General features: G+C 40.2%; 1 protein-coding gene across 1 annotated transcript in view; it reads left to right on the top strand.

Annotated features, from left to right (window-relative positions):
• Positions 1–23,305, top strand: part of LOC149445103 (cytochrome P450 2H2-like) — a 31,724-nt gene extending 8,419 nt beyond the window's left edge. The window contains exons 4-9 of the mRNA XM_089654144.1: positions 2,696–2,856; positions 4,374–4,550; positions 6,452–6,593; positions 8,227–8,414; positions 9,983–10,124; positions 22,816–23,305. Of these exons, the coding sequence (XP_089510270.1) occupies positions 2,696–2,856; positions 4,374–4,550; positions 6,452–6,593; positions 8,227–8,414; positions 9,983–10,124; positions 22,816–23,000 (995 nt within the window). The 3' untranslated portion in view covers positions 23,001–23,305. The remainder of the gene's footprint in view (positions 1–2,695; positions 2,857–4,373; positions 4,551–6,451; positions 6,594–8,226; positions 8,415–9,982; positions 10,125–22,815) is intronic.
• Positions 23,306–23,751: the final 446 nt, after the last annotated feature.

Raw genomic sequence — 23,751 nt, 5'->3', positions numbered from 1 at the left:
AAGGGAACTTTTAAGAGACCTCTTTTGGGCACACATAGTTGCTCACATCATGGTGAAATGTGGGCCATCCGTACTGTGAAATAAAGTTTTGTGCATTCCTCAATAGCCAGCAAATGTGGAGATGTGTCCCCATGCTGGGATATGAGAAGAGAGAACCCTGGATACAAACTGCCCTTTGGGAGGTATCCCTTTCAGGCATACTTGAGCTGCAAACAAATCTTGTAAGGTCACTAATGTATGATCAGTATACTCAGGATCTAAAGGGACAAATGGCATGATGAGATATGCATAATGGCCATCTTCACCATCAGTGTTGAAAGATGTTTTTCTATCATCATCCACTTTGAAAAGGTTGTAAGCTCCTTGAAGATGTAGCTTCAAGAAAATGGACACTGGAAAGTTCAAAAAAGTTCAGGAATCGAAGATAGAAGGTATCTATTCTTAACTTTTACCCTATTCAAGCCCCAGTAATCTATTCAAGGATAGAAGGAGTCATCCCTCTTGCCCTGAAAGAGGAGACCAACCCCAGCAGGTAATTGAAGGTATTCCCTGACATACTTAAACATGGCTTGGGTTTCTGATCTAAACAGGGGTTATACAAGGTCACAAGGTGCAGTGGTTCCAGACAGGAATCGATGCAGCATTCATATGGATGATGAGAAGAGTTTCTGCTTGTTGTTTATGAAAGACATCTTCAAAATCCCAATAGGGTCTAAGAAGTCCAAACAGAGGAGCAGTCTTAGCCACACAGATGGAACAGGCTGGTTTGACCGTCACAAGGTGTAACAGACCAAGCCTGGGCAAGGGCTTTTGGAGGGGACTAGGGGCTAACCTTCTACCCACTGCTTAAGGCCCATAGAGAGAACAAATCATTCTCTAATGATGGGCAACAACATAATGAAGGCTGAGAGTGAGGCTTGGATAAATAATAAAGACAGTACAGCTTCCCTTCTGGAGTGAATGGAAAAATGTATCTTAATCTTATACAGGCATAGTCAGAGGAAATATGGGGACTTTCTGCAGACTGGGTTGGAAAACCTCCACTTGGGACAGAAATATTTATCAACAATCTCCCTCAGGAAATCTATGAAGATAGATGAATTCCACACTTTCAGACTGTTGGAATATTGTATTGTATGTATTGTTTTGCCTTATTATGAACAAATTACACAAGTGAAAGCAAACACCTGAAAGATAGCATGTGTAATTTAATTTGTGTATTCAGGGGTGGAGGCGTTGGACTGTCTGGAGTGGGCTCCCTGGCTTTTCTGAGTGCTTGGAGGTTGATTATCTTACTGTTAATTAGATCACTGTTACATGTTAGTTGCTAGCTGTTGATTAGCTTACTGTAGACTAGATCACTGTTAGCTGTTGGCTGTAGTGTTAATGAGAGAGTGTGGGTGGAGTTCTGGCATACCAAGCAGAAGCTGATCCACCAACTTAGGTATGAAAAGGCATGTCATAGTTTCAGTATGAAGGAAGGTTATGAAAGAGATGGCTTAGAAATCAATTTACTAATGACCACTAAAGTAAGAATGGTGCTTATGTTTGTGCTTATAGACGAGGCTTTTCATTGATAAAATTAGAAGCAGCTCCAAAATCTAGGTAGGCTTTAGCCTAGAAGGTCTGATCAAAGAAGAGGAGCTGATTTATGTAGTAAACATTTTTAAAGGGAATGAGATATGGTTATCTTAGGGAATCCTCCATCTGATACCCTAGGCAACAAGTTTTAGGTGATAGAGAGGATAGCTGTTCTTTTAATGGCACTTAACTCCATAGTACATGCATAGACTCTTGAAAATGTTCAAAATTGAAGTCTGAAAGGTTAGACCGATCTGTCTTTTAGTATTCCGCTGGAGTTTCAGTAGGTTCCAAAGAGTTGACAGGCTGAGCAAAACTAAAAGGATCTAGTGATGATGGGACAGCATTCTCTAACCAAATCTAAACTAATCAATTGTGGCATCCAGGTTCTCATGCAGAGGATAGTGTACAAGTGAATCACTTCAGATAAACCTAGATGGAACTAAGAGCAGACAGTAGGGTCATTTCACAATGTCCCTGTTGCATGGAAACGAAAGCAGATTTTGGATATACAGCCAGATTCAGACAGTAACAGAGAAGCCAAGCCATCTATTTGAAGACTAAAGGCTAAAGACTGAGAGTTTCCTTTAATCAAAGACAAAATCAAAGCTTGCAGACATTTTTGAACTAGAAAACATCTTGCAATGACCTGCAAAGTGGAATGGGAAGTAGCATACTACTAGAGCAGATAGAGGTGCAGATCTGCTCTGCAAGAAAGTCTGCAGTTGATTGGTGTGGCTATACAGGTCCTGAGGTGTCTGAATAACTTGATCAGACTAAGCCTTTAGATGCTCAATTTATTGTGGAGGGGCCTTCAAGAAACTTGGGTTATGTCAGTGGGGACCATGGCCCGGTCTCACTTCCAAGAACTAACATAACCTGGAGGGCTAGCAAATGTGCCTATTGTCAAATCAACAGGTGTTGAACTGAGTACAGCTAATTAGTGAATTTGGTTGATTTGATTTAGTAAATCAGCCTCACATTGTTTCTACTGACTCATGTGTAATTGCTTAGTATTTACCGAAGGTCCCAATGCACCTTCAGTGGTTTGCTAAATTTTAGATACTGATGTCTGCTATGAAAATATTGATTGATTCTGTTTGTGTAATAATAGATAAACCAATTAACCCGATTCATCTGACAAGACAGTCTGTCTCTAATGTCATCTGCTCCATTGTATTTGGTGAGAGATTCGACTATCAAGATGAGAAGTTCATCATACTTATGACACTGTTTGAAGAAATGTTGACCCTGCTGAACTCTGGATTAGGCAAGGTAAATATATATATATTATGAGAGTATGTATGTACACTCTACATTTATTTTTATGGTGCTGCCATATTCTGTAAATGCTAACTTTATGCAGATGGTGTACTTTATTGTGTAAATTAAAGTTCCCAGTGTTACAAAGTCTTAGTGCTTCATTAAGATCCTCATTACCCTTTAAAGCATATTTAAACCCAAAAATAAAAAAGTATTGCAGCTAACTAGCACTTAGATGTGTTGGCTGCTTTAGTTTTTCCCATTTCTAAGGGGTAAAAACATTTTCAGCAAGTAGAGAAAATACCTGTTGATCTTCCAGAACGTGTCCTTGTTACTTCTTGTGAGCTGAAAGAAAGACCAAATATCCTTATTGTTCTTATGAAAAGTAATAATCCAATCAATCCACCATGTAATGGAGATGAACAAAGGCAGACATGTTTTAAAGAATATGTAAACCCAACATTTCCTGATATTTGTCTACTGTACCTTGTACCTGTATGAGAAAGTGTCTTGTTAATGTTGTATTGCTTCCTTTGTGTAAAGTTGTGTAGGTTATGATGACAACACCTAACTAAGGTGGAGGTGTAGAAAATAAGAAAGGAAAAAGGGTGCGCATTACCTCAATAAAAACTTTAATCATACAAAGTAGCAGATATATACTCACAAACAACAAATGTACAAAGGCATGTCATGACCGACAATAGTCCATGGTCTAAAATGGTGCACAAATCCCACAAGCAAAAGGACGCTTGAGAATAGTTGATGCGTTTTGAGGAGCGATCTCCTCTTCATCAGAGGTGTACTGGTAAAATAATATATCATTTTCTAATTAACCTTGAGTTTTATTTTCAACTCAAATGTTTCAAAACTTCTGTTTTGAGGAACAGAATGTGGCCTGACTGGTCCAAGCCCAAATGGGGAAGCCTCCAGAAGGATGACATGTCCTTTTCCTTTCCCTACTCGTCTGGAACCTCTCCCTGTCTCTAATTACTGTCCTTGTCAGACAGGTAACCTGTCTCTACACTACCCGCATACGAAATGCACACCAAGTCTGGGAGACAGGGCCTTAAGCAGGCTCTGCCTGACCCAAGATAGGTGCTAGAGTCACATGGGATAGTAGCATCCAACTGGATAGCTTCCCCAGTGACCCTGGAAACCATAGAGGAATCATGTTCCTCTTGACTTCTTCTCCCCCTGTAATGTTGCTGCGGTTGAGCTCCACCTGCAGTGGAGAAAGTAGACTGAACCTGCCTACAACTGCAAAGTCCTGTACAAAATATTGTGCTCCATTTATAAATGGGACCCAATATGTAATTTTAAACTTCTTGTCTAAAACAGTCTTGTAAGCAAAGACATTTTAATCCCAGCCCACCACTATCAAAAGATGAATGTGGATTAGTAAAGGGCAGGAAAACTCTGAATATTGGAGACCTATTTTGATGAAGTTCAATATTTTAATATGAAATGTTTGTGATGTAAGGGAGATGTATTGCTCATTATTTAATGCCTGAATTAAACATTTCTTTCAGTTTCTTACCCTGTTCCCAAAATTAATGAGCCAAATCCCTGGTCCTCACCGAAAATTTTTCCAGAATTTTGAAAAGCTTAAAGAGATTCTACAAGATATGGTGGAAGCTCACAAGGAGACATTGGATGAGAACTGCCCACATGACTTTATAGATTGCTTCCTCATGAAAATGGAAGAGGTAAGAATGTTTTTAATTCTTGGTCTAGAATCTGACTTCTTTTCTAAAGCTAGGAAGATTTTAAAAGGATTTCTCATCTTTTAATGCAAGGTTTGTAAGAAATACAAAAGTGCCAAATTGTACTATTTTTACCATAATATACACATACAGTGGCTTTGTTGTACATTTTAAGGAAGTTTGAAGCTGTAAAATGTACTCCTGCCAGTATTAGACATGTGCGATTTGTTTCATTATGAATCGAAATTTAAATTGAATCACTGAATCACAATGGTAACAAATTTCAACGAATTTAAAATTAATTATATTGAAAACAATTAATTAATTTGCATTCATTTGCTTCCTTCGGATGGCATGATGCAATAGTTTGGGCCTTTTGTTAACCTTCTGAAGCTTCCAAAATAACATAATGACGTATCCAGTAATCTGAATTCATTTGGATCCTTTTGTTTTATTTGGATGAGGCTGGCACGGTAGTCTTTGACTCTTGGATAAAAAATGAAATGGAAACATATTACAATAAATACAGTAAGGTATAAAAGTGAAATAAGATTATTTCTACTTATTGTGTTTGGGTTGGATGGAGATGGATCAGTCAAAATCTCTGAATCTTAACAAGATGAAAGAATTTAATTTTGTTCCATTTGTTACTTTCGGATGCTTTTGACTCCAGTCAATAATGTCCAATCACCTCATTCCATTTCTCTTTGTGGGTTGGACTATCAGGGATGAATCAGAGTGCATAAGTAATCTCCTGAAATAACAAATTAACACAATAAAATGAATATAGCCATATTTCCGAAATTACTTTTGAACATACGAATCAATTTGAAGCAACAAATAAATAAAACACATCTGATTATACAAAACAAATTCCCAAAACGAATCATTCTAACATAACGAATATGACGAAACAAAATTATTTACTTAACAAATGAATCCAAAACAAAATGAAACAAATTTTCTCATTGTGCACATCTCTGGCCAGCATATTGATTATTAATCTGTGTGAGTTTTAGTTTATGATTAGCCTAGTGCCTAATCCAGTGGGCAGCTGTCCAAATCCATAGTAAGGGGTGAAAGTGCAAGAAGAAGGAAGAGATTCTTTCAGTTCTCATGACTGCTAAGAAGCATAGGCTCAGTCACAACTAACTAAAAACCATGCCTTGCCCAAAAATGATACAGAAAATAATTAAGTTGGAAAAGGGCAAGGCCACTTACCATCAGTGAAAGGCAGGCGTTAGACTGACACAAATTTCAACAGGGGCGAACTGACCATTTGGAAACTTGGGCACTGCCCGAGGGCCCAGGGTCAGTAGGGGGCCCCATGAGATGTCCCTGGTACCTTTTTCCTAGGCTTTTTTGAGTCTGGGCAAGGACACAGGGGCCCCATGATCCCCTATTGCCCAGGGGCCGCATGAGTTATCAGTCCACCCCTGCTCGAGGGTATAACCTATTAAAGCAATGTTAAGTGCTGACAAGGTCTAACCACCAATAAAGCTGTGACAAATTACCACAGAGCTGGCGGGTGGACGAGCAACTCTTCTAAAGGCTGAATTTCCTCAGGTCAGTGAGTATACTCAGTGAAGTATTTTTCTAGAGTTCAGGCTCCACCCATTTACCTCAAGTCCTTGATGCTAATCCTGGTGGAGCCACTTAACTTCAACGCCCACTATATAGCCATGTTTCCATCAGTAAAGGCTCTCTCTCCCCAAAGGTTTCAAGGAGCCTTCATGCTCCACTATTAGAAGATAAACAACCAGAAAAAAAACCCGGTATGAGCCAAGATGAGTTATTGTTAGTGGGGACTGCATAGAGAAAAGAGGCATGTATTGAATATATATGGATTTCAGTAGTCTTATGTCATATTTGGTTGCTAACTTTATTCTGAAAATATTTTTCAGGAAAAGAACAACCCAGAAACAGAATTTCATATTACTAACTTACTAGCAACAATAAATGACTTGTTCTTTGCCGGGACTGAGACGACAAGTGTAACCCTGAGATATGGCTTCCTGATACTACTCAAATACCCTGAGATACAAGGTAACACAATTTCTTTTAACTACAACAATAAGTATGATTACTACTCTGTGTTCATTGTGCACTCCCATTCCACCACATCTGCCTGATGAGTAAGGGCCAAAGTCAATGAGCTTCTGTTCACCTCAGTTGGGTTTTGCTTATCTGTACTAGTCTATGGGAGTGCAAAATCCACTGGACAAATGCAGATCAGAAAAAGGGCAAATGCACCTACAAATAAATTGTGCTGACAAACTGATGCCATCAATGCGAGCCCAAAGCCTGTCAATACAGACAGTTATTATCCAGATATTGTGGCACTGCACCAGTAAATACCACTCCCTACAAACTGGTGATCCTAGACCACGCCATCTGGTTATTTTAGAATATACTGCTTACCGAAACTCACACACAGAAAATCTGATGTCCAAAAGATTCCCAGTATTAGGAATTTTTTCACAGCCAACCTGTTTTGGAAGATTAAATATGATTGACAGTAAAGTTGAAGAACCACCTTAAGAGTCACAATATTGTTGCCAACATCCCAGAGGTATCAAACAAAGTTCCATATTTATAATAAAAATGATGTTATTTTTACTTTAGTATGTTGCCCAAAAAATCCCATTACTGATTTGGGGAATATCCTTAGTTAAATATGGTTGACAGTGACAAAATTATAGCCATTGCAGAAGGCAGCTGCTATGGGGCTGGGGAACAAAAAGGGGCCCCACTAAGGGGGTTGTCTGATGTTGCTGTTCCAGAGAAGATAGGGGACCCTGCCCCTTAGTTATTTAAGAACTGTCAGACAGCAGAAGCCTTCATCGGCAGCGGAGCTGTGACAGAGGGAATCATGATTGATGATGAATCTGCACTGTCAAACATTTTTTTTTGGTTCATTGCCAAGCAGCTGCCCTGTTGCATAGTGAACACAGGAGGTTGCTTTCTTGGCTCCTGGTGCCATTCACGGAATGCCTTGAATTTCTCAGTGAATGGAAGGCATTCTTTGAATATACTGTATGCGATGGGGATCTTGGGAGGAACACAGTGGTAATCCCCTATGGTTACTATACAGCAGGGCAGCTGATCAACACAGGACCCAGAAGGCAGTGGCAATCATATTAGTAGTGGAGGCTACTTCAGTGATTTCCAGTTTTCAGAGATCAGTTGATATGGAATATGCATGTTTACACTGGACCAATGTAACTATGCTTCATCCATACCTGGAATTCAGCTTTAATCCCATAAATTTAACACAGTGTACTTGAGGCTAAAGCTTACAAGTGATACAATATTTGAGGTTTGTAATTCTACAAAAAAGCCACAATGTAAAGGAATAAGGCCAAAGCTCTTTTGGCCCTACTTCTCCTATGAATCACAGGAGTGCACTTCATTCTGCATCCCGTGATCCACTTTCATTGGACAGCAGGCTAAAGCCTGCTGTCATCTGATGTCACAGAACCGGTCCAGGCTCTGAACTGTTGCAGATTAGCTCAGCATGGGAAAACCACACAATCTTGTTAGTAGGCTTTGCTGTGTGTGACAAAATAAACACAAATTATTTCCAATGTATGAATATTACTAATCTCAGATAAATGAATAATTACAGATGTGACAACAACCTAATTTTTTTACACTCTTCTCTTTCTGTGTTCTCTAGAGAGGATCCATAAAGAAATCGACAATGTAATAGGCAGTAATCGCTGTCCATCAATGGAGGACAAGAGTAAGATGCCATATACAGATGCTGTCATTCATGAGATCCAGAGATTTGCCGATATTGTACCAACAGGACTACTCCATGCAGCCAGCAAAGACACCACGTTTAGAGGATATCACATTCCAAAGGTACACTTTTCCAAGTTCCAAGGTGGTCTAGGATGTCTCTGTCTTTTGTCTATCCATCTAGTATGTAATTCAAAAAGGCCTAAATCTGGTAGTAGATGGGCAAATTTCTTCCTTACGCCAAACAAGTAAATTTTTGCTTTAGATAAATTTTAAAAGTCGGATCCCCATTGAATCCTTCCGGTGTCCAAAACCTGATCATAAAACCAGATATGTACAATGTATCTCACAGCAGCATCTGAAAAGAAGGAATATTAAGGCAGATTTACTAAAGCCGGTTCACTCTGAATCTCATGCACCTGTGCATGGTAGCCAATCAGCTTCTAACCTCTGCTTGTTCAATTAAGTCGTACTAATAAAACCTGTAGTCTGATTGGTTTCAGTGCAGACTACACGAGATTCTGAGTTAACTAGTTTTAGTAAATAAATCCCATTTTGTAGATTACAGGCTAGTTCACCTTTTCCAGAAAACAGCCTGTATAGTCAAAGGGTCCCAGCAGTTAATTTAAAAAAAACAATTGTGCAGCTTTGTAAAATGTTAATGTATTTCATTGCCATGCCTGTAGACCATTCGGGCACCCCTGGAGAGATGACTGAAAAACTCACAATTAGCAATCCCCACATCCTGCATGTTCCTAGGATGAGAAACACTTGGATTTATCCAAGTAGTGCTGGAAGTGAGCATCCAACAGTTTTCATAACCTAGCAACAAGGCAGGTTATGGGGACTGCTAACTGAAAGTTTTTTGGCCAGGTTTCCAGGGAGACCTAATGGGCCTATAAGTATGACAGTAAAAATAATGATAAAGCTGTACAGGTTTTCTACTGGGTCCTTTGACTTCATATGCTATATTATTGAAAAGGTGAACTTAGCCTTTAAACCATGCCCAATTAAGGCCAAAATCACCAAGAACTATATAAATTAAATAAATTATTATTACAGAATATAAATGATTGCTTGTATAATTGTCTAGCTAAATTTCGGTGAAAGCCCATCTCCAAGCACAAACAAAAAATAAATACCATTGCAGTGGGGCCCTCCCACATTGCAAGGTTTAAACTCTAGGGGTTGCAAAAGATTGTGTAATATTTACTTACTGACTTCCTGCTTTAGCAGGCTTCCTCATTTCTTGTGACCGATCCCACGCAACCTCTTCTGTAAGATGCTCCCAGTCCACAGTCGCATGCTCACCCCCATCGTGTACAACACAGAGTTAATAGTCCTGCTTTGTACATAATAACGCCAAGGCTTCATCCACAAACCAGAGCTTCAGAGGGAAGGAAGAGAATGCCAAAGCTGGTTATCATGAAGGTAACACTGCTTATTCTGCAACCCTCAAAACCTGACTAGCATTCAACCCTTGCAGTGTGGAGGAGCCCCATTGGAAGTTTTTTCCTTGTTGGGCTTTAAGGTAACGTAGTTTCTTCTGCTAACTAAAAAATGTCATATCCTAAACTACAGTCTGTATTATTTCTAGGCCCTATGATACTCCCTTCTTTTTTAAGACTTCCTTGATTTTGTCTGCACGTGTTTCCAGCTAACTCATTTATTTATTTATTTTTTAATTTTAGGGAACTTTGGTGTTTCCAGTCTTAACTTCAGTTTTAAAGGACCCCACACAGTTCAAAAACCCTCATGAATTTGACCCTGGACATTTCCTTAATGAGAATGGAACTTTTAAGAAGAGTGACGCCTTTATGCCATTTTCTGCAGGTACCATGTTGTAGTTAATTACAAGTATAGCTAATCGTTTTTAGATATACAGTTAATTTAGGCATAATTCACAAAGCTGACACATCATGATTAGGAATGAGCTTGGATTTGGCCCAAACCTGTAGTTAGCTGTCATTGCTGGGCCAATGAGCTTTGGGTGGGAGATTCCCTACCCTGCAGCTGCACATATACAAAAGGACAGGGATGATTGTGACTAGGGATGAGCGAAGAAATGAAAAATTCGATTCGGCTGATTCGGCGAATTCCAGTACGAAATTCGATTCGATGCGAATTTCTCCGCTACGAAGATGACTTATAAAAAGGGTTTCTAGGCTTCAGAGAGCCTTTAAATTAGTGCAGAACACTGTACCTTTAATTTAAATGCCCTTGGAGATGAGGAGGGAGAAGGAGAAGGAGAAGGATGAGAAGAAGGAGAAGGAGAAGGAGAAGGATGAGAAGAAGGAGAAGGAGAAGGATGAGAAGAAGGAGAAGGATGAGAAGAAGGAGAAGGAGAAGGATGAGAAGAAGGAGAAGGAGAAGGATGAGAAGAAGGAGAAGGATGAGAAGAAGGAGAAGGAGAAGGATGAGAAGAAGGAGAAGGAGAAGGATGAGAAGAAGGAGAAGGATGAGAAGAAGGAGAAGGAGAAGGATGAGAAGAAGGAGAAGGAGAAGGATGAGAAGAAGGAGAAGGAGAAGGATGAGAAGAAGGAGAAGGATGAGAAGAAGGAGAAGGAGAAGGATGAGAAGAAGGAGAAGGAGAAGGATGAGAAGAAGGAGAAGGATGAGAAGAAGGAGAAGGAGAAGGATGAGAAGAAGGAGAAGGAGAAGGATGAGAAGAAGGAGAAGGATGAGAAGAAAGAGAAGGATGAGAAGAAGGAGAAGGAGAAGGATGAGAAGAAGAAGGATGAGAAGAAGGAGAAGGAGAAGGATGAGAAGAAGAAGGATGAGAAGAAGGAGAAGGAGAAGGATGAGAAGAAGGAGAAGGATGAGAAGAAGGAGAAGGAGAAGGATGAGGAGAAGGAGAAGGATGAGAAGAAAGAGAAGGAGAAGGATGAGAAGAAGGAGAAGGATGAGAAGTAGGAGAAGGATGAGAAGAAGGAGAAGGAGAAGGATGAGAAGAAGGAGAAGGATGAGAAGAAGGAGAAGGAGAAGGATGAGAAGAAGAAGGATGAGAAGAAGGAGAAGGATGAGAAGAAGGAGAAGGATGAGGAGAAGGATGAGAAGAAGGAGAAGGATGAGAAGAAGGAGAAGGAGAAGGATGAGAAGAAGGAGAAGGATGAGAAGAAGGAGAAGGATGAGAAGAAGGAGAAGGATGAGAAGAAGGAGAAGGAGAAGGAGAAGGATGAGAAGAAGGAGAAGGATGAGAAGAAGGAGAAGGATGAGAAGAAGGAGAAGGATGAGAAGAAGGAGAAGGAGAAGCAGAAGAAGAAGGATGAGAAGAAGGAAAAGGAGAAGGATGAGAAGATGGAGAAGGAGAAGGATGAGAAGAAGGAGAAGGAGAAGGATGAGAAGAAGGAGAAGGAGAAGGATGAGAAGAAGGAGAAGGATGAGAAGAAGGAGAAGGATGAGAAGAAGGATGAGAAGAAGGAGAAGGATGAGAAGAAGGAGAAGGATGAGAAGAAGGAGAAGGATGAGAAGAAGGATGAGAAGAAGGATGAGAAGAAGGAGAAGGATGAGAAGAAGGACAGTTCTGTGACAGTTTCTGTCTATTTCTGACAGTTCTGGGACATTCACTCCATACAGCGGTTTCAACCGCTGTATGGAGGGAATGTCATAGAACTGTCAGAAATAGACTATTTCTGACAGTTCTGGGACTGTCCTTCCATACAGCGGTTGAAACATTGTATGTATTTGTTTCCATAAATGGATCCATTTATGGAAACAAATACATACAATGTTTCAACCGCTGTATGGAAGGACAGTCCCAGAACTGTCATTAATAGTCTATTTCTGACAGTTCCATGACATTCCCTCCATACAGCGGTTGAAACAGCTGTATGGAGTGAATGTCCCAGAACTGTCAGAAATAGACTATTTATGACAGTTCTGGGACAATCACTCCATACAGCTGTTTCAACCGCTGTATGGAGGGAATGTCATGGAACTGTCAGAAATAGACTATTAATGACAGTTCTGGGACTGTCCTTCCATACAGCGGTTGAAACATTGTATGTATTTGTTTCCATAAATGGATCCATTTATGGAAACAAATACATACAATGTTTCAACCGCTGTATGGAAGGACAGTCCCAGAACTGTCATTAATAAATAGACTATTAATGACAGTTCTGGGACTGTCCTTCCATACAGCGGTTGAAACATTGTATGTATTTGTTTCCATAAATGGATCCATTTATGGAAACAAATACATACAATGTTTCAACCGCTGTATGGAAGGACAGTCCCAGAACTGTCATTAATAGTCTATTTCTGACAGTTCCATGACATTCCCTCCATACAGCGGTTGAAACAGCTGTATGGAGTGAATGTCCCAGAACTGTCAGAAATAGACTATTTATGACAGTTCTGGGACATTCACTCCATACAGCGGTTGAAACATTGTATCTATTTTTTTCCATAAATGACATTCTGCAGATACACTTAGAGGAGCGCTGCAGATACACTTTTTGCCGGCTTGGAATTATTCTTATTTTCATCCTACTTCTTCTTTTTCTTCTTATGAGGATGAGGATGAAGAAGAAGAAGTAGGATGAAAATAAGATTAATTCCAAGCCGGCAAAAAGTGTATCTGCAGCGCTCCTCTAAGTGTATTTGCAGAATGTCATTTATTGAAAAAAATAGATACAATGTTTCAACCGCTGTATGGAGTGAATGTCCCAGAACTGTCATAAATAGTCTATTTCTGACAGTTCTGGGACATTCACTCCATACAGCTGTTTCAACCGCTGTATGGAGGGAATGTCATAGAACTGTCAGAAATAGACTATTTCTGACAGTTCTGGGACTGTCCTTCCATACAGCGGTTGAAACATTGTATGTATTTGTTTCCATAAATGGATCCATTTATGGAAACAAATACATACAATGTTTCAACCGCTGTATGGAAGGACAGTCCCAGAACTGTCATTAATAGTCTATTTCTGACAGTTCCATGACATTCCCTCCATACAGCGGTTGAAACAGCTGTATGGAGTGAATGTCCCAGAACTGTCAGAAATAGACTATTTATGACAGTTCTGGGACAATCACTCCATACAGCTGTTTCAACCGCTGTATGGAGGGAATGTCATGGAACTGTCAGAAATAGACTATTAATGACAGTTCTGGGACTGTCCTTCCATACAGCGGTTGAAACATTGTATGTATTTGTTTCCATAAATGGATCCATTTATGGAAACAAATACATACAATGTTTCAACCGCTGTATGGAAGGACAGTCCCAGAACTGTCATTAATAAATAGACTATTAATGACAGTTCTGGGACTGTCCTTCCATACAGCGGTTGAAACATTGTATTTATTTGTTTCCATAAATGGATCCAGTTATGGAAACAAATACATACAATGTTTCAACCGCTGTATGGAAGGACAGTCCCAGAACTGTCATTAATAGTCTATTTCTGACAGTTCCATGACATTCCCTCCATACAGCGGTTGAAACAGCTGTATGGAGTGAATGTCCCAGAACTGTCAGAAATAGACTATTTATGACAGTTCTGGGACAGTCACTCCATACAGCGGTTGAAACATTGTATCTATTTTTTTCCATAAATGACATTCTGCAGATACACTTAGAGGAGCGCTGCAGATACACTTTTTGCCGGCTTGGAATTATTCTTATTTTCATCCTACTTCTTCTTTTTCTTCTTATGAGGATGAGGATGAAGAAGAAGAAGTAGGATGAAAATAAGATTAATTCCAAGCCGGCAAAAAGTGTATCTGCAGCGCTCCTCTAAGTGTATTTGCAGAATGTCATTTATGGAAAAAAATAGATACAATGTTTCAACCGCTGTATGGAGTGAATGTCCCAGAACTGTCATAAATAGTCTATTTCTGACAGTTCTGGGACATTCACTCCATACAGCTGTTTCAACCGCTGTATGGAGGGAATGTCATAGAACTGTCAGAAATAGACTATTTCTGACAGTTCTGGGACTGTCCTTCCATACAGCGGTTGAAACATTGTATGTATTTGTTTCCATAAATGGATCCATTTATGGAAACAAATACATACAATGTTTCAACCGCTGTATGGAAGGACAGTCCCAGAACTGTCATTAATAGTCTATTTCTGACAGTTCCATGACATTCCCTCCATACAGCGGTTGAAACAGCTGTATGGAGTGATTGTCCCAGAACTGTCATAAATAGTCTATTTCTGACAGTTCTGGGACATTCACTCCATACAGCTGTTTCAACCGCTGTATGGAGGGAATGTCATGGAACTGTCAGAAATAGACTATTAATGACAGTTCTGGGACTGTCCTTCCATACAGCGGTTGAAACATTGTATGTATTTGTTTCCATAAATGGATCCATTTATGGAAACAAATACATACAATGTTTCAACCGCTGTATGGAAGGACAGTCCCAGAACTGTCATTAATAAATAGACTATTAATGACAGTTCTGGGACTGTCCTTCCATACAGCGGTTGAAACATTGTATGTATTTGTTTCCATAAATGGATCCATTTATGGAAACAAATACATACAATGTTTCAACCGCTGTATGGAAGGACAGTCCCAGAACTGTCATTAATAGTCTATTTCTGACAGTTCCATGACATTCCCTCCATACAGCGGTTGAAACAGCTGTATGGAGTGAATGTCCCAGAACTGTCAGAAATAGACTATTTATGAAAGTTCTGGGACAATCACTCCATACAGCTGTTTCAACCGCTGTATGGAGGGAATGTCATGGAACTGTCAGAAATAGACTATTAATGACAGTTCTGGGACTGTCCTTCCATACAGCGGTTGAAACATTGTATGTATTTGTTTCCATAAATGGATCCATTTATGGAAACAAATACATACAATGTTTCAACCGCTGCATGGAAGGACAGTCCCAGAACTGTCATTAATAGTCTATTTCTGACAGTTCCATGACATTCCCTCCATACAGCGGTTGAAACAGCTGTATGGAGTGAATGTCCCAGAACTGTCAGAAATAGACTATTTATGACAGTTCTGGGACAATCACTCCATACAGCTGTTTCAACCGCTGTATGGAGGGAATGTCATGGAACTGTCAGAAATAGACTATTAATGACAGTTCTGGGACTGTCCTTCCATACAGCGGTTGAAACATTGTATGTATTTGTTTCCATAAATGGATCCATTTATGGAAACAAATACATACAATGTTTCAACCGCTGTATGGAAGGACAGTCCCAGAACTGTCATTAATAGTCTATTTCTGACAGTTCCATGACATTCCCTCCATACAGCGGTTGAAACAGCTGTATGGAGTGAATGTCCCAGAACTGTCAGAAATAGACTATTTATGACAGTTCTGGGACAATCACTCCATACAGCTGTTTCAACCGCTGTATGGAGTGAATGTCATGGAACTGTCAGAAATAGACTATTAATGACAGTTCTGGGACTGTCCTTCCATACAGCGGTTGAAACATTGTATGTATTTGTTTCCATAAATGGATCCATTTATGGAAACAAATACATACAATGTTTCAACCGCTGTATGGAAGGACAGTCCCAGAACTGTCATTAATAGTCTATTTATTAATGACAGTTCTGGGACTGTCCTTCCATACAGCGGTTGAAACATTGTATGTATTTGTTTCCATAAATGGATCCATTTATGGAAACAAATACATACAATGTTTCAACCGCTGTATGGAAGGACAGTCCCAGAACTGTCATTAATAGTCTATTTCTGACAGTTCCATGACATTCCCTCCATACAGCGGTTGAAACAGCTGTATGGAGTGAATGTCCCAGAACTGTCAGAAATAGACTATTTATGACAGTTCTGGGACAATCACTCCATACAGCTGTTTCAACCGCTGTATGGAGGGAATGTCATGGAACTGTCAGAAATAGACTATTAATGACAGTTCTGGGACTGTCCTTCCATACAGCGGTTGAAACATTGTATGTATTTGTTTCCATAAATGGATCCATTTATGGAAACAAATACATACAATGTTTCAACCGCTGTATGGAAGGACAGTCCCAGAACTGTCATTAATAGTCTATTTCTGACAGTTCCATGACATTCCCTCCATACAGCGGTTGAAACAGCTGTATGGAGTGAATGTCCCAGAACTGTCAGAAATAGACTATTTATGACAGTTCTGGGACAATCACTCCATACAGCTGTTTCAACCGCTGTATGGAGGGAATGTCATGGAACTGTCAGAAATAGACTATTAATGACAGTTCTGGGACTGTCCTTCCATACAGCGGTTGAAACATTGTATGTATTTGTTTCCATAAATGGATCCATTTATGGAAACAAATACATACAATGTTTCAACCGCTGTATGGAAGGACAGTCCCAGAACTGTCAGAAATAGTCTATTTCTGACAGTTCTATGACATTCCCTCCATACAGCGGTTGAAACAGCTGTATGGAGTGAATGTCCCAGAACTGTCAGAAATAGACTATTTATGACAGTTCTGGGACATTCACTCCATACAGCGGTTGAAACATTGTATCTATTTTTTTCCATAAATGACATTCTGCAAATACACTTAGAGGAGCGCTGCAGATACACTTTTTGCCGGCTTGGAATTAATCTTATTTTCATCCTACTTCTTCTTCTTCATCCTCATCCTCATAAGAAGAAAAAGAAGAAGTAGGATGAAAATAAGAATAATTCCAAGCCGGCAAAAAGTGTATCTGCAGCGCTCCTCTAAGTGTATCTGCAGAATGTCATTTATGGAAAAAAATAGATACAATGTTTCAACCGCTGTATGGAGTGAATGTCCCAGAACTGTCATAAATAGTCTATTTCTGACAGTTCTGGGACATTCACTCCATACAGCTGTTTCAACCGCTGTATGGAGGGAATGTCATGGAACTGTCAGAAATAGACTATTAATGACAGTTCTGGGACTGTCCTTCCATACAGCGGTTGAAACATTGTATGTATTTGTTTCCATAAATGGATCCATTTATGGAAACAAATACATACAATGTTTCAACCGCTGTATGGAAGGACAGTCCCAGAACTGTCATTAATAGTCTATTTCTGACAGTTCCATGACATTCCCTCCATACAGCGGTTGAAACAGCTGTATGGAGTGAATGTCCCAGAACTGTCAGAAATAGTCTATTTATGACAGTTCTGGGACATTCCCTCCATACAGCGGTTTCCGGCAAAAAGTGTATGTGCAGAGTTCCTCTATTCTGCAGATACACTTAGAGGAGCTCTGCAGATACACTTAGAGGAGCTCTGCACATACACTTTTTGCCGGCTTGGAATTATTCTTATTTTCATCCTACTTCTTCTTCTTCTTCTTCTTCATCCTCATCCTCATCCTCTTCTTCTTCTTCTGAGGATGAGGATGAGGATGAAGAAGAAGAAGAAGAAGTAGGATGAAAATAAGATTAATTCCAAGCCGGCAAAAAGTGTATGTGCAGAGGTCCTCTAAGTGTATCTGCAGAGCTCCTCTAAGTGTATCTGCAGAATAGAGGAACTCTGCACATACACTTTTTGCCGGCTTGCAATTATTCTTATTTTCATCCTACTTCTTCTTCTTCTTCTTCTTCTTCTTCATCCTCTTCTTCTTCTTCTGAGGATGAGGATAAAGAAGAAGAAGAAGAAGTAGGATGAAAATAAAATTAAATCCAAACAGGCAAAAAGTGTATGTGCAGAGCTCCTCTAAGTGTATCTGCAGAGCTCCTCTAAGTGTATCTGCAGAATAGAGGAACTCTGCACATACACTTTTTGCCGGCTTGCAATTATTCTTATTTTCATCCTACTTCTTCTTCTTCTTCTTCTTCTTCATCCTCTTCTTCTTCTTCTGAGGATGAGGATAAAGAAGAAGAAGAAGAAGTAGGATGAAGATAAGATTAATTCCAAACAGGCAAAAAGTGTATGTGCAGAGCTCCTCTAAGTGTATCTGCAGAGCTCCTCTAAGTGTATCTGCAGAATAGAGGAACTCTGCACATACACTTTTTGCCGGCTTGGAATTATTCTTATTTTCATCCTACTTCTTCTTCTTCTTCTTCATCCTCATCCTCATCCTCTTATTCTTCTTCTGAGGATGAGGATGAGGATGAAGAAGAAGAAGAAGTAGGATGAAAATAAGAAGAATTCCAAGCCGGCAAAAAGTGTATCTGCAGAGCTCCGCTAAGTGTTTCTGCAGAGCTCCGCTATTTCTGACAGTTCTCTGACATTCACATTTACAGCGGTTGAAACATTGTATCTATTTGTTTCCATTTATGGAAACAAATAGATACAATGTTTCAACCGCTGTAAATGTGAATGTCAGAGAACTGTCAGAAATAGAGGAGCTATGCAGATACACTTTTTGCCGGCTTGGAATTCTTCTTATTTTCATCCTACTTCTTCTTCTTCTTCTTCTTCTTCTTCATCCTCATCCTCATCCTCAGAAGAAGAAGAAGAATGAAAAGAAGAAGAAGAAGAATGAAAAGAAGAATGAAAAGAAGAAGAAGAGGATGAGGATGAAGAAGAAGAAGAAGAAGAAGAAGAAGAAGAAGAAGTAGGATGAAAAGAAGAATAATTCCATGCCGGCAAAAAGTGTATGTGCAGAGTTCCTCTATTTCTGACAGTTCTCTCACAGCTTCTTCACATGTACAGCGGTTGAAACATCTGTATCCTAAATGGAAACTAATAGATACAAATTGTTTCAACCGCTGTACATGTGAAGAAGCTGTGAGAGAACTGTCAGAAATAGAGGAACTCTGCACATACACTTTTTGCCGGCTTGGAATTATTCTTCTTTTCATCCTACTTCTTCTTCTTCTTCTTCTTCATCCTCATCCTCATCCTCTTCTTCTGAGGATGAGGATGAAGAAAGAAGAAGAAGTAGGATGAAAAGAAGAATAATTCCAAGCCGGCAAAAATTGTATGTGCAGAGTTCCTCTATTTCTGACAGTTCTCTCACAGCTTCTTCACATGTACAGTGGTTGAAACATCTGTATCCTAAATGTAAACTAATAGATACAATGTTTCAACCGCTAAACATGTGTTCCTTCTGTCAGAGAACTGTCAGAAATAGTGGAGCTCACTGCAGGGACACTTTTGCCGGCTGATCTGGAAATGTTCGATTCGCGCACCCGAAGTAGGCAAAATTTCGGTTTCGACGCGAATCGAATATTTCCTGAAATTCGACTCGAATTCCGGTTCGCCTGGTTCGATTCGCTCATCTCTAATTGTGACATTATTGAGCTAATGAGACCACGTGCCTATGTTAGGTCAATGATATCACAAGCATCCCCTTCTATTTGTGTACATCAGCTGTTCGGGTGAGAAATCTTCCACCCAAAACTCAGTCTCTCCCAAGTAACAGCTATCATTTGGTTATGACAAAACCAAGCTCATCACTTGTTGTTTTTTTTTTATTTCCAAAAGTGACCTTTTTTCACAGTCCAGTGAAAATGAAACTTCAACAAAAATATTAGAGTGGAACTAAACAAAGAATTAATCTAACTTCCCAGGGTTCAGTCTGAGGAGAGTTCACCGAACTTCAAAGAAGTTCGGATGCCGAACCCAAATCCCATTGAAATCAGTAGCCGAATCTGTCAAATTACAAAAGCCTATTTTCTGGGCTAATAGGCAAGGTGGTGTCAATAAATAAAAAGAGGGCGCACAGGCCTATGCATTACCATAAAAAATGTTTAATAAAAAATAAAGTAGGTTTTGTACTCACAAACGACAATATAGTCAAGGCACATCATAAAAGAACAGCTGGATCAACACCGCGCTGAGTAACAGTCCGCAATAGGGAGTATAGACATCCAATAGGCTGACGTGTTTCGAGGACTTGCCTCTTCCTCAGAGCCACTTGCCTCTTCCTCAGTGGCTCTGAGGAAGAGGCAAGTCCTCGAAACGCATCAGCCTATTGGATGTCTATACTCCCTATTGCGGACTGTTACTCAGCGCGGTGTTGATCCAGCTGTTCTTTTATGATGTGCCTTGACTATATTGTCGTTTGTGAGTACAAAACCTACTTTATTTTTTATTAAACATTTTTTATGGTAATGCACTAGGCCTGTGCGCCCTCTTTTTGTTCTTTCCCCATTCAGTATATTTGGATTTCCCCGGTCCATTTGAGGGCAGCAAGGTGTGCATGTTCCAGGACATTCTTAATGTGGTTGTAGCCTGCATCGAGTCCATCCCCAAGCACAGGAGCAGTTGTGTTTGCTGGTTCTTTGGTGTCAATAAATAGCATGGGGGAAGGGGGCACTGCTCTGAAAACATGTACCAGAGCAATAAATATTGAAGAAAATTCCATTAGGCCAGGAACACTGATTTTTTTTTTTGTAATGCCTATAGTTAAACATTCCTAATCCTAGTCCTAATCATGTCTGTGAAGGGACAATTCTCTGTTATGTACAAAAAGTGCTGCTGATAAACAGTGTTTAAAATCACATTTCATTGTCAGTTTTTTAACAAAAAAAAAAAAGCAAACAGACCTATCCAAGTGTCTTCAGTTATGCTGTAGCATGTTCTACAGTGAGAATGAAAAAAAAATGCGTAGAGTCCCCCCAAAAACACCCAAAACCCTTTAAGTCTGGTATGGATTTTAAGGGGGCATGAGGTCTCCCAAGATATCCATACTGGGGAAAGAGGGAATTAGGGGCGTTAGGAATGAGTGTGTGACCCCCCCCCCCTCTAGGAGCACCCCCCGGCAAAACACCTTTCACACAAAAAAAAATGCAACCTCAAAATAAAGACACCCAAGCATTTTGCAAGTCTTTTTTTTTTTTAATCCCTAAAAAATGCCCCTCATGAGTCCAAAATCTATCCCAATGTCCACCACCCTCCGACTCGCTTAAAAAAAAACCTGATGAGCCGGCACACAAGTCCAATCCTTATGCTACCATTATCTAAATCACAGCTCACAGAGCTGTCATAAGCCATATGAGGGAAGGGGCAGGGACAGTGGACATATCATTGCCAAAATATGGTCAAGTGACCATATTTAAGCATTGATGTAATGTGCTCTGTTCCCTGCCTTTATACTTATGTGGCTGGGGATTTCTGGCCATGTAAGTCAAAGGGCCATCAGTAGATGATAAGGACAAAGCAAGTGCTTGCTTCTTTCTTAGCAACCAACCATTGACAGCCAGAAGATGTCACGTTTGTCCATGCCAAACACCCTATATACTAGATGGACCAAACACTGAGATCATCCTCAAACTAAACTTCCCTCCTTAAGGATCTGTTCACACCAATGTGTTTTCTAGTGCTTTTTGCAGAAACGCACTGCAGTCCATTTAACATGGTTTCCTATGGAACATGCTCATATCTATGTGTTTTGAGCTGCTGTGTTTTTGGAAAGGGTCAGGGACTTTTTTTAAAGCAAAAAACAGCATTTTTGCTACAATAGAACTCAATGGAGAATCTGCTGAAATGCATGGTAGTGCGTTTTTGCTGCATTTTAAATTTTACATTTTTATTCTGCCCAGCAACAAAAAATTCCAGTTAAAAAAAAAAAGCTGGACAAAACACGGTAATAATGCGTTAAAAATGCATCAAAAACACTTCAAAAATGCATGTAGAAAAATGCAAAATGAACTGCAAAAAGCACTGTAAAATGTACAAAAAGCAAACTGCATTGGTGTGAATGAAGCCTTACAGCCTAGGAAGCTGCCATTTTAGCCTCTGTTTGATCTGCAGTTGTCAAGGTGTGACACATGTCACCAGTTATGACACCAGTCATGAGATGACTATAGAATCGGTACACCCAGGAACAAGCAAAGGGTAAATTCACAAAGTGTAAACAGGGATTAGCCTAGCTGTCCAGTTTCAAGTTCAAGTCTTTACATGTCTAAAGTCAATGAGTTACACCCAGACAGGCGTCATTAGACAATGGGACCTGGAAGGACAACGAGACACACTGGGCAAACAGTAAAAATGGACATGGAGGAAATTATTATGTACATACATAGCATATGTTGACGTTACCATAAAATAGGTACCCTTTGAATAATACCTAAGCCAGGGCTGGATTAACCAATTAGCAAAATAGGCACATTCCAAGGGCACCAAGGGAAGAAGGCACCACAAAGTATTTCCCCAGCTATCATGCCTTTAAAGGATAAGTGCACTTTTAACAGCCCTGAGCTAACCGATCCTACCCTCCCCCTTCACAGCTATATACTTACTGAGATCCGACTAGCACAACCACCCTTGTATATTTACTTCCTGTATCGCAAGTCCTTTTTTTTCTGTCTGCACAAGCACATTACAGCCCCATAGACCTCTGCAAGGCTCATCTACCTTTATCTCCTGGCTGAAAGTTTATAAAAAGGTTTACCCATTTTCAAACTTTCATTTCACTTTCAGCACTCATTGAGACTTAACATTGTGTCAGTAAAGCAATGGAAGGGCCAAGAGGGGAATATTTGTTAGGCCAAACTTATGGAATCTGTTGCTCTTGTCCAGCTCTGGCCCTAGCCTATACCAAATTTTATGCTTTCAGTCGTAATTACCTGTGAAATAATGCCTAAACTTTTACCAACTCGTAGTAGTAGTTCTTGATGTGTTTTCTCTCTTCTTTCCCAGGAAAACGTGTGTGTTTGGGGGAGGGTCTGGCTCGCATGGAACTCTTCCTGTTTTTTACAACCATTCTTCAAAAGTTCACTCTGAAACCCACCGTAGACAGAAGGGACATAGACATTACACCACAGCCCAACAGCAATGCTTCCAGACCTCGTGACTATGAGATGTTGGCTGTGCCTCGTTTATAGGCAGGTCCAAGCGTTTGGTATCCAGAGAAGAGAGAATGCATGTGGAGGGCCTCAGCAATAGCACCTGACAAGGTCTTGAATCTATTTCAAAACAGGGACAATATTTCACTGGAATCATTCTGCTTACTCCACGTTTATGTGGGATACCACATTATTGTAGGATCTGCTAGAGCTAGGAATTATTATTATTATTATTATTATACAGTATTTATAAAGCGCCAATAGTTCGCTCAGCGCTGTACATTACAAAGGGAGACAGAACATGTGACAGAACAATACCAATACAATGCAAAACATGAGGGGATCGAGGGCCCTGCTCTTTCGAGCTTACAATCTAGGAGGGAGGGGGTGGTGGCACAGGAGGAGATAGCTGTGGGGGATGGAGTGGTAGGAAGAGTGGAGGAGGTCGGCAAGTTAGCAGGGGGTGGGGTAGGCTTCCCTGAAGAGATGGGTTTTCAGGGTGCGCCTAAAGGAGAGGAGAGTAGGTGATAATCTGATGGGTTGGGGCAGGGAGTTCCAGAGGATGGGTGACACCCTGGAGAAGTCCTGGAGGCGGGCATGGGAGGAGGAGACCAGGGAACTAGAGAGAAGGAGGTCTTGTGAGGAGCGGAGTGTGCGTGTTGGGCGGTACTTGGATATTAGGTCAGAGATGTAGTACGGGGCAGTATGGTGGACAGCTTTGTACGTCAGCGTTAGGATTTTGAATTTGATCCGTTGCGCAATCGGAAGCCAGTGGAGGGATTGGCAGAGG

Source organism: Staurois parvus, unplaced genomic scaffold (genome assembly GCF_062004578.1).
Source record: "Staurois parvus isolate SC_StPar_1 unplaced genomic scaffold, SC_StPar_1.0 ptg000746l, whole genome shotgun sequence".
Taxonomy (NCBI): Eukaryota; Metazoa; Chordata; class Amphibia; order Anura; family Ranidae; genus Staurois; species Staurois parvus.
The sequence above is the reverse complement of the archived record's forward strand: the minus strand, read 5'-3'. Positions and strand labels throughout refer to the sequence as shown.